We start from the raw sequence: 12,022 nt of genomic DNA on the forward strand, positions 1-12,022 counted from the left end.
CAGCGTTTGCCGCCCTGTCAAGTACTGCTCATTATTAACACGAACCCGTCTCCATCGGATCAGTAAGCGTGGATAGTAAGTAGGAGATGTCATATTCAAAAGATACATTTTGAAGGGGTTCGGCGCTGAGGGGGTTTTTCTTCCATTTCCCAACCAAGCCTCTCCTGCGCTTTGTGCTCTCAGCTCTGTCCCTGTACACACAGCAGCCCTACTGTTGTCCACACTTACACTACATGAGTCACTGCGATGACTCACAAGTCCCCCCCATACACACACACACACACACACCTCCCACACACACATCCTCGTATTATCTGCCCCGGCTAACCTTGAGAGAAAAAGCAGGGTTATCGTGAGGTGCAGACCACGAAGTCTCTCTGCCTCACCTTTCCAAGCAAAACGGTGTTCTTTCTGCTGTTTAGCGCAGAGATATCAGACACATTCTCGTCAATATTTCACATTACGAATGAATGAATGAATAAACAATTATGAACATACGGTATATTAACATATTTTGACGCCTCTTCTTATGTTTTTAATTATTGTCACGTTATGTGTTAGTTAGTCGTTATTCATGACTGAAATAGGGCAGAACTGAGGCATTCACTCGCTCGCTCAGTCTCAGTTTCATTCAACACATGTCCTCGTCGGGGTTGCGGTGGTCTGGACCCTATCCTGGAATCATAGGGTAGGAGGCTTTCCCGACAATCTGAAAGACCCTGCACCGCCTTCCCCCCCCCGCTTAATATTTACTCATCTCTGAGCTGAGCACTGTTTTTTGTAAGACAACAAAGACAACATTTTTCACTTTCAACCTTGTGTCTGCTAAGTGTCCTGTCTTTTCCGAGTGGATGGAGTGGCGCAACTCTATTTTGTAAACGTGAGCTAATTTATTTATTTATTTATTTTGTAATTACTGCGTTCAGTTCTCATTTTGCTTTTTTGGAGCAACTGCAACGCTTTGAAGGAGGTAAATGTGTGAAGGTTTCTTCTGTTCGTTTCATCACTCATAAAAAGACCCTCATTTGAAAAGATTTTAAATCTGATTTCCTTTTTTTTTTTTTCCCCTCTCTAGCTTTCCAGTAGTCATCCATCAATACTGCGCTCACGAGTTTTTCTCTCCCTTCTTGTCTCTCTGAAGCGAACAGCGGAGCCGCCTGCGGAGCTGACAGTCACACCAGTGTTGCAGTTCCCTCCATATGAAGGGAAGGCCTCTGTGCGGCTCATTATACTGGTCTTCTAGCCACAGATACTATACGTACACAGGGCCACTGCAGCCATTCCCAGGAAGGACGGGCTGCCTCTGGCACTCGGACCCCCATACGTTTATTTTTCTCATGGAGATTTTTGTTCTCCTTTCTTCAGTTCCCAGTTACTAGCTTACTTGACCAACTCAGCCATACATGACGGTCACTGTTCTGGAACAGTCCTACTTCACGTATAGCTGAGCACGTCTCTGTCTCACTCACTGCCGAGAAGAGCTCTCCGCAAAATAAACTGAATCGAAATAGAGCTTGAAATGTCATCATGTCAGCTACATAAGGGTTCTGTGAAAAAGCTACGCTGAGAAGGTTATATATATATTCTATCTATAGTAATATTACTCTTTCTCGCTGTGTGTATGACCATATAGTTTTTTCGAATTTCTATTATACGACTGACTCGGATAGCAGGGTACTGTAGTGCAGAACGAAAAAACGCTTTAATTCGTGTTCGTCACGGGACTTTTGTGTTGAATACCGCCACATTTTTGCCCACTACGTGTCTAAATAGTATCGCATTGTTGTACTAGACAAATGACATATTTCTAAATAATGAACATGACGGATAAAGTATAGAATGAAGAATGTAGTAGTTCGTGTTCGTGTACGTGAAGAGGGGGCTTCGTGTTTGGCGCGAGCGCCGTGCCGACTCCGTCAGCCGCGCGCTTCTCTTCCACGTCGCCCTTTTTCCCAAACGCGCACCAAGCGTGCGGGCACTTTGACCCTGCGGCGCCGCCGTTTGTTTGGGTCCGACGGAGACGAAGATGGCGGACGAACTCGACAGAGTACGGATTTCAGCCGCGGAACTGCGAGCTAAAGCGTCGACGTACGATGACAACGAACAAAATCTTTTAGCCGAAGAGGCGGCGGGTGAGAGTCTGTTATCGTTCGCTCGGAGGCGCCCAGAAGGCGCTGCAAACGGCCCTGCTGCGTCTTTTAACGACGGTGCAGCAGCGAGCTAGCTAGTTGCTAACACAAACATTACAGCACAGAGTGAGGGGGACAGCTGTGTGAGTTAGTTTCGTGAGGTGCCCCTCGTCTTTCTTTCCCTGTTCAAGCTGGGCTCCTCCCTGCGAATAGTCGCGGCGGGGTGAACGAAGCGCGTCCGACAGTGTCGGTCGGTGTGGCGGGTCCCGCTGCGCGCTGCTTGCGAACGCGACAGGCCCGACTGAGCACCAGGCGCGAGAGCCGCTCTTTTTAAAGGCACAAGTGTTGAACTCGCTGACAAACTACGCGAGCAGTAAGCGTTTAAAAACGAACTTGCTGCGTAGAAAACCCACTGGTTCATAATTAGCCAACAGCGATATGTGTGTATCTTAAAGAAGTTGTCACTGGGCGTACGGTCCTTATTAATTTTGGAAACTTCACATTGATCTGAAAACCACTGGAAGATGAGACCCAACAACTAGTTATCAGTCTGTAGGCAAGTGTCACATGTGCGAGTGTTAGTCTGAAGGCTTTGCACTATCATTGAGAAACGTTACGAATTTTGGGACTGCATGAATCTGAAGAAAAAATACGAGTGCACACTTTTGATAAAGAAATGATGGGTTTGTATTAAACTGAAACTTCAGGTCCCTTGGCAACCATCATGCTCGCCTCTCTTCAATAGAGGGCTGTTCACATGCAGCACACGTTGTCAAATTTTTACAGAAAATGTTGTAGCAAAAATGCTAAGGAAAATTAAGTCTGATTTCTTTTAGCCACCCGACATAAAAATCTACGAAGTCATGCTTTTGAGATACCATCTATGAAGTCATACAACAGTCAATGCAAATGCAAAAATGCATAAATGCCATTTGTTTTAAGAATGTCTGCGATTGCTCTGAATTGCTGTGAAAAGGTTGTATGCCTGCTGCTGATGGTAATTTGTACTTAATGTCATGCATGAGTGTTGTATTCATAAATGAGATGGCAGAAATCTTGCAGTGGCTGATTTGAAACTGCTGCACACTTTGCACGAGTCAGAGAGCATAACCAAGAAACACAAAGACACAGAGCGAGAGAGCAAGTGGGAGAGAGACAAACTGACCTGGGTAGCCCCCCTACTGGATTTGATGGGGAGCAGGGTTGTCCGGGTCTTGCACCACAAATTGGCTGCATGGTTCTGCCTTTTATTCCGGATGCTAAATTGAAATTGGCAAAAAAAAAAGTGGAGATGACACCGCTGTGCCGACTGGGTTTCTTGTGGCTGAGCGAAGCTCTGGGAGAATACAGTCTCCAGGAGGTTTTGTGGCGTTAATGTGTCTGAGCTGCGGGAGGGGGTGCCACGCAGCCTGTGAATCACTCTCTGTGAATGTCTTTTTTCACTCTGTCCTTCTGTTCCTTTTCTCCTGCCTCAGTTTTTTTTTTTTTTTTTTAAATACATGCTAACATGACAACACTTTGATAGTTTAATGTGAATATTTTTATTAAAATCTTCAGGAGTATAAATCTGTAGTGTAAGAAATAAGTATTTTTGACAGCTGCTTGATTTCCTTTGTATTATTTTATCTCATTTTGTTTCTCTTGGATTTCTCCTCCCTTCTCATTTTCATTTGTCCTCTCCTTTTAAATGTGATCTTTCTTATTCATATTTCCACTTTGCTCATCCCCATTTCCTGTTTGTAAACTCCCCAGATTCTGACCAGTGGTATTTCCCACAGGCTAAACTTAAAGAAAGATTTCAATACTTTGACTGAAATTTATGCAGAATTATTTTCTCCAGAATCTCTTCATTATGTTTTTCAGGGTTTTATTTCCACCTCGTATATTTTTTTTATTCAGATTGAGCGCATTGAAAATGACTTTTTGATTATTTCGTTTCTCTGATCTACCCCAGATGAGCAGGAGGAGAGTTCTGGTCGTCGAATGTGTGAAGGGAAGCGACCGGACCTCCAGCGCTACCGTCCACCCACTGGTCAGAGTCAGCGATGCCACGGTAGAGAAAGAGACAGAGACAAGGGCAGGGATGTTGAGGGGGGCGGGCCCCCAGACTTCAGGCACAGGGACAACCAGAGGGAGATTGGGAAGGAGGAAGCAAGGAAGAGTTTTCCTCAGACTGCAGATGTGGAGATGGAGAAAGAGGTTGCAATAGATGCAGAACATGGTGTCACTGTTCTTCAAAGCCTGGACACAATAGTTAACCATAATGTTGCTGTCTTGAGTGAAGATGACTGTGGAACCAGCACTGTTTCAGCAGTCTTCGAAACGACTAATCATTGCATGGATATGGATCAAGACTTCCAGCCAGAGTCACAGCATAGCACCATTCCTGCTGGAATGGTTGACTCCGGAAGTTGCTGCAGGGATGAAGAGAAGCAAACCCAGCCAATTCATGGGTCTGATCCAGCAAAACCAGTGGACTCCACAGATCCTGTTACTGCCACAACTTACAGGTCCAAGTCTCCCAAACCAGTTCGGAGAACTCGCAAGCCAGACCGTGAGATTTACCAGCCTGGTGGGAGAAGATTGCAGCAGCAGAGCTTGAAAGATGCAGCCTTGAGTAAAGAGTCAGAGAGAACAGACAGAGAAGAAGTAAAGAAAAGTCTTTTTCCAGTGAGGAACAACAGATCAATGGAGGAGAGAGGAGGTGAAAAAGAAAAGGAAGATGCCAGTGAGAAAGAGGGGAAGGTTAAAGGTAAGCTGGACAAAGAAGCAAATGGAAAAAAGGAACCAAAAATTGTCCTGCCTGGGAAGGTTCGAGGGATAAAAGAAGTGTGTACCAAACCAACTCCTATAGACAGCCTGACCAGTGCTGTAGGAAAGATTAAAGTTTCAGAGACAGGAGATGAAGAGCCCAAAAAGATGGGGAAAAGGGGTGGTGTAGAGGATGAAGGAGGGGGCAGGCGAAGGAAGACAGGAGTGGAGGGAAAGAGGAACCGGGCAGATGGGGGCAGAGCTGATGGAGACACTCTTGGTGTGGTTAGGGTTGGTGGAGGTAGAGGTTGTCAACGTGAACTCAGTGGAAGTGTGGCTGATAAGAAAGAGAAAGGAAACAGGAGGAACAGAGGAAGGGACCGAGAGGTTGATAAGGAGGAAAAAAAGAGAGGCAGGGGAGTGGAGGATAGAAAGGAAGTGGAACCAGAGGAAAGAAGAGTAAAAGAACGAGAAAAGGAGACTGCAAGAGATGCTGGAGGAGTGAAAGGCAGAGCAAGGGAGGGGGACAGGTTGAGGGAGAGATGCAAGGATGGTGAGGTTGAGTGGGTGAAGGATACAGAGTGGCAACGTACCCAGGACGAAAGTGGGAGGCTCCAACATGGAGGCAACACTAAAGCATACACAGCATCCAAGCGCTATTCCAAATCTGACAAGCGCTGCTCAAGGACCCGGACCTATAGCACCAGCTCAGCTAGCAGTGGCACCAGCATGGATGGGCCAGGTGATGTGGAACGACGTAGGGGTCAATTAGAGTTTGGTCGGGAGTGGGGGGAAGGGAATGGAGGGATTGTGGATAGAGGGAGAGAGTGGGGAGACTGGGGCAAGAAACAACAGTGGAAGAAATCTACAAAGGATTTCTCTTCAACCGATTCACTGGAGGAGAGTGAGACAGGACATGATGCAAGGAGGAGGAAGCAGCGAGAAAGAGGAAGGTACAGGGATGAAAACAGGAGTCCAGACAAGAGAGCTGGGGTAGGTGGCAGAGGCTGCAGAGGAGGTGTGGGAGGATGGAACATTGAAGAAGGCCAAAAAATACCTTTTGACAAGCAGTCTGACTCGACTCAGTCAGTTGCAGCAGCTGGCAATGAGTCGCATCGGTGGCAAGAGGCTGGCACTAGAAGCCGAGGAAGAGGCATTCTTATACTTCCTGCCCACACTGACTTTACCCTGCCACCAGATCCTAGCCCACGCCAACTGATTGGAGGTGGGAGAGGGGCAATGGGACTGGGGCGGGGAAGGGGAGGCCGTGGAGGAGCCTCCAGGAGACTGTGGGACCCCAACAACCCAGAGCAGAAACCAGCTCTTGCACGTGGTCAGCAGGCCCAGCAGCAGCCTTTGCATATACAGCAGCAGGGTGGGTATGGTCAGCTGCACTTCCTGGACACCGATGATGACATTGCAGGGAGTCCCCCTGTCCGTCACACCTCCCAACAGTCTGCGCCTGGTAATGCAGCCACTATGGCTTACTACAAGTTTCAGAATTCTGACAATCCTTACTACTACCAGTCTTCAAACAGCACGGCCCGCTACACTTACCCTTACCACATCCCCTACCAAATGCCTGATTCCAATGGTATATACCCCTCGGCTGCTGCCCCCTTCTATGCGGCATATGGACAGTCTCCTGGCTCTCAAGGCTATACTGCTGCACCTGCACTAACCCCTGAGGAGGCAGAGGTGCAGACCAGAGGCGAGTTGGGGAAGCTGTTACGGATAGCTGACAACCAGGAGCTGCAGCTCAGTAACTTGCTTTCTCGGGACAAGCTGAGCCCAGAGGGCCTGGAGCGCATGATGAAACTCAGGTGAGTGCTGCGAATTTTCACTCGAGAGTATAGTTTACTTGCTTATTTATCTACCTTAGTTATTTATTTACATAACTTCTTTATCCCTGTGTCTTCAATGTAGTATATCGGTACGAACATGTATACACATATTGTATATTGTATGCTGCTGCAACCAAACTGAATTTCCCTCTATGATTAATAGTTTAATTAATTTGTGTAATTGTTAGAACATGGCTAGAAATGTTAGCTGTTTTTGCCATTGCTTTTGTTACCTTTTTCTAATACACAATACTCTGACATATTTTGTTTCAAATTGTTGAAGGGTAACCTTCTATTTTTAGTAACATTTAAATTAACTAAAATATGAAACCCTTTCCCCTTAACCTCTCTGTGGCATGCTCTTATGCTGCTAGGGCAGAGCTTCTGGCACTCTATGAGCGTGTCATTCTGACAGACATAGAATTCTCAGACTCTCAAAACCTGGACCAGGCTCTTTGGAAAAACGTATTCTACCAGGTCATCGAGCGGTTCCGGCAGCTATTGAAAGACTCTACCGGCAACAATGAAACCCACATCAGGAACGTGCTCCTCAAGCTGCTGGATGAGGTACTGCCTGGGATGCGAGGATCTTTTTTTTTTAACAGACATTTTTAGTTATTCCTGTTCATCGGGCATGTTTTATGTGTATACTTGGAAATTTTACAAGATTAAAAAAAGTGTGTTGTTAATCACATTTTATTTTAGATATTTTTTAAGATATTGCTTTTTTAATGGATAATGCATGATTAGATTGGAACCACATTGCTGTTATTTTGAACGAAACAAAATATATTTGTCCATTTACAGTAAATATAAGGGTGCTGGAAAGAATGTTTCTGGGGTTTGAATTTTGCCAGGATGTTGTTGCTAAGGGTGGCTGGTGGCGTCATGTTTGGAGCAGCTGCCTTTGGGTCCGAAGGTTGCCCCCAGCCTTGGCTGTAGTGCCCTTGAGCAAGGTGCTTGCCCTGCAATTGCTCTAGTACTTTCGCCCAGATGTGTGCCTGGGTACCTACTTATGGCCCTGTGATGGACTGGCATCCCGTCCAGGGTGTGCCCACCCCCTCAGCCGTGCACCCAATTCCTCCGGGATAGGCTTCGGCTTACTGTGACCCCGCTCAGGACAAGCTGTTATTGAAATTGGTTTTTGCTGCTGAGGTTTTGCCTCAAATCTTCGTTCTCTCACAGCAAATGTCAAGTGTCAGGATGAACACTGTACATTTTCCCACTTGATCCATATAACAATCTGTCATTAGCTGTCTGCAGAATGCCAGCTGAGGATATTTTCATGCTTCTTGACCCCTGCATGTATGCTTACCTGCCTGTGTGTGCATGTGCTCCCAGGGGGTTGTGTTCTTTGACACCCTACTACAGAAACTACAGGTGGTATTCCAGTTCAAGCTGGAGGATTACATGGATGGTGTGGCAATCCGTACCCGCCCACTCCGCAAGACTGTAAGTATGGGACAGCATCCCCAACTTATGCACTGAGGCTACACCATTGTTCCACCTGTTTTGTTCTGCAGTGTTTGGTCACATGCACAAAGAGTGCTTTTTATTCCACTCTTGCTCATAGTTCTGTCTCCAGCTGGCCAGTCACGCACACACTTTTTATAATGTTATATTTCCTCAAGTAGAGGGATCGGGTGAATTCTTTTGGAATGACATGTAACCAGATATTTCAAGCCAGAAAATGCATGATGATATACTGATTAGAATAACAGTTGGACTCATTAAAATACTGCTGATGTTCATAATCATCAGTGAATTTCAGAGGAGCATGGGGTTGATATTGATGCTATAACTGGACAAGTAGACAATTAAGATGGATGTGTAGGGAGGCAAGAAATCTAGTTTCTTTGGAAAGGTCTTTGTCAGTTGTTTTGTGCCTGTGTTATATTAACTGGTCATGGGCTATAGTTACCCTGCTTGTAAGTGGGGGAGGTATCCCTTTGTCTGTAAACACGAACATTGGAGACATTGCTGTCCTCTAATGGAATACTATAGTTTATATTAGTAGCACAACAGGTTAGACCTAACACTATTAAAGAGAATGTGTCATTCTGTTGTGTTGGTGTGTTCAGGTAAAGTATGCCCTGATCAGTGCCCAGCGGTGTATGATCTGCCAGGGTGACATAGCCAGGTACCGTGAGCAGGCATGTGACTCGGCCAACTATGGCAAGGCGCGCAGGTAAGCAGCTGTACAGGAACTGTATTTGAAGAAGTCGGTAATGAATTTACAGTGTGGGCGTACCCATTTATTTAGTAATTGTTCGGTGGTGCTTTTGAGTTTAGTCATTACATTGTCAAAAGAAAGTATTTTTGAACGACTTAAACGTTCTTAAGTGTTTGAAGCACTTTTTCTTGGCTACGTGTTCCCTTTACTCCTCTGTGTTGATCCACTCAATGTGTATTCTCTCAGCTGGTATCTGAAGGCCCAGCATATAGCTCCTAAGAATGGTCGACCCTACAATCAGCTGGCTCTGCTGGCTGTCTACACGGTGAGTCCCTAATACTCACTTTTTATGTCCCTCATATTCCTAGGTCTGGGTCTGTGACCATGTTTGTCATAATTAAGGTGCAGAAAAATCACAGTATGTGCATGGGCATACATACTGTATGTACATATATATGCATGCTAATGTACATATATACAAAGGCAGTGGCTGCTTACTGATTTTTTTGGGTAAACCCCTATGGTAGCAGAATGTCTGCCTTTGTGTTCAAGATTAAACACAAATAGATGGCTGGACAGCTGGTAGCGTAGTGATTAGAGCTGCTGCCTTTGGACCCAAAAGTTGCAGTTTCGATTCCCACTTCCAGCTGTAGTACCCTTGAGCAAGGTACTTACCCTAAAATTGCTCCTGTAACATTATCCAGCTGTATAAATGGGTAAATAATTGTAAGTGCCATAAATGAATAAATGTAAATTAACTTTGCAGACACAAAATTACCTTTTTTCTGATTGCTAACTAAAGATGTTCTTTCGGTGTAAAACTCTCAATGACCAGATGCCCCTCATGTACATGAGCCATGGCTATTCTTTCATCTGCTTCTTTGAATTTGCCATTAGGTGTCAGTGTAAGCATGTTAGCAATGTCATCAGACTTATAAGCAGAACAAAATACACAAATTGCACAAGTTTCTCTCTCCTTTATCATCAACATTCATTTTTTCTCTTGTCGTACTGACCTTCTGAACATCACCACTGTGCCATGGTCTCTGTCACCTTGCTCACTACCCCTCATCCTTGCCCCCTCATTCCACGGGTCAGAAGCGGAAGCTGGATGCAGTTTACTACTACATGCGTAGCCTGGCTGCCAGCAACCCCATCCTGACTGCCAAAGAGAGCCTGATGAGTCTGTTTGAGGAGACCAAGCGGAAGGTCAGCTGCAAGGGCACTGTTTGATGATGGGGATGGGAGGGGCTTACTCAGGTCCATGGTGATGTGAACACTGACCCAGAAGGTGAATATGTTATAGTCACACATGTCTGAAGAAATTAATAAGTAGAACAGAAAAGCTGTGAGTTCAAGGCCAGTGTCCACCTAGGCAGGGAATGTAGCCCTATTGCCCCAGTGAGTAATCAGCTGATGGGTAGTGATGGGTAAAATTGTTTATTTTATTTTTATACATATGATGTTCAGTGAGGTCCATGGCAACACTGCTCTCTCCACAAACCACTTTGACTCTGCAATGCACTCACTTATGGGTCACATTCATTTTGGGTCTTAATTGCCACGAAAACTAAAAGATTTGGCTAAGAAATGAGGATGTGTTTAAGGTCATAATCCAAGCCACCGTTTGTTGGCTTCAGTGGATTTAACCACATACCCTGGGATATCTACCCTCTCACTGGTAAACCTCATTTGGGTTACACTTATACCTTATCATATTGTCTCATGTGGAAAAACTGTGTGCAGTTTGCATGTTCTCCACATGTCTGTGTGGGTTTCCTCTGGGTGCTCTGGTTTCCTCCCACAGTCCAAAGACATGCTGTTCAGCTTCACCCATAGTTATTTGAGTGACAGAGAGAGTGTGTTACACTGATGTATGGATGAGTGACCCATTGTAAGTAGTGTATCTAGCAGTGTAAGTCACCTTGGTGAATAAGGTGTGTGGGTTGATAACACTACATAGTGTTCATTGGAAGTCGCTTTGGAGAAAAGCATCTGCTAAATAAATAAATGTAAATGTAAAAACTGCTTTGAGTGTTTGCTTTGTGAAGTGTTACCTTTGATCATTACCATGCTGCATCCATGTTGACAGTATGGCTGTCCAGTAAAGAACTCAACTATTTCATTGGTTTATATTTGTTTATAATTATAGTTTCTATGCCCACTTTTTCGGCAAAGGTTTCTACTGTTTCTACTTTTTGTTCATATAATTCAATTACAGTAGTGGCTCTAAATGAATACACACTTTAATATTTTGCTGTTAATGTTTAACAGCTTCCTCCCATAAGCCCTTGTGCTGGAGGTGACCATTTCAGATGGAGTAAGCCTCCATTGCCCCTTTCTGCTGCTTTTCACCAAAATTCCATTCTCACCCTCTAGGCAGACCAACTGGAACGCTGCCAACAAAGGGAACCAGAAGGAGCTTGTCATGGCCCCCGGACAAGTAGTAGCCGACGTGGAGATGAACCAGCCCGGGTGGAAATCTGGGTGCGCCCCAGTGGAAGATCTGGCTCTGGGTCAGGGGCTGCATCACGTACCGGCAGTGAGTCCGGTAGAGAGTCAGAGCAAGACGGTGAGCTGGGGACACTCAGTGCCAGTGATGTGAGTACAATCTCATCTGGAAAGAATCCATCACCTTGTATGTTTATATTGCTCAGAACCTTGTGCAGTGCATATGTTATAGTTGAAGTCCAACAGTCCAAAACATTAAAGCTCCATAACTTGCCACTAAGCCTGTGTTGGAAATGAGTGGACTCAGAAAGGGGAATGTTGATTCTGGGGTTATTTCCAGTGCTTTAGAATTTGTAGTCCTGCTTATTGTTCACATTGACAGCATGTGCTGAACATTAGTGTAGCTGATGAGTTTCTCCACATGCTAAATACTGGCAAGGTGATGGTCTGGATGTTTCTCAGAACACATTACTGACAACCTAGATGTCCCTTGGTTTTGTTTTTCTGTTCTGATCAGGGTGTTCTCTGGCAGGGGTGTACCTCACTTGTGGCCAACTGATGAAATGCTGATGTTTATAGAGATGGAAGAAGGTTACCAATATAATTTCAATGAATTTTAAAATAAGTTAATGTTATCTTAAAACATTTTAATTGATTTATTTTGATATTCAAAA

The 12,022-nt window shown here is 45.1% G+C and overlaps 1 protein-coding gene across 2 annotated transcripts in view; it reads left to right on the forward strand.

The window, feature by feature from the left end:
• Positions 1-2,015: 2,015 nt before the first annotated feature.
• The window catches only part of smg6 (SMG6 nonsense mediated mRNA decay factor), a 54,264-nt gene continuing 44,257 nt past the window's right edge, over positions 2,016-12,022 (forward strand). For both annotated transcript variants that reach the window (XM_018748233.2, XM_018748234.2), the window contains exons 1-8: positions 2,016-2,132; positions 4,084-6,703; positions 7,099-7,291; positions 8,066-8,176; positions 8,806-8,912; positions 9,144-9,222; positions 9,996-10,106; positions 11,277-11,498. In XM_018748233.2, coding sequence (XP_018603749.2) covers positions 2,027-2,132; positions 4,084-6,703; positions 7,099-7,291; positions 8,066-8,176; positions 8,806-8,912; positions 9,144-9,222; positions 9,996-10,106; positions 11,277-11,498 — 3,549 coding nt within the window. In that variant the 5' untranslated portion in view covers positions 2,016-2,026. The remainder of the gene's footprint in view (positions 2,133-4,083; positions 6,704-7,098; positions 7,292-8,065; positions 8,177-8,805; positions 8,913-9,143; positions 9,223-9,995; positions 10,107-11,276; positions 11,499-12,022) is intronic.

This window comes from Scleropages formosus, chromosome 10 (genome assembly GCF_900964775.1).
Source record: "Scleropages formosus chromosome 10, fSclFor1.1, whole genome shotgun sequence".
NCBI lineage: Eukaryota > Metazoa > Chordata > Actinopteri > Osteoglossiformes > Osteoglossidae > Scleropages > Scleropages formosus.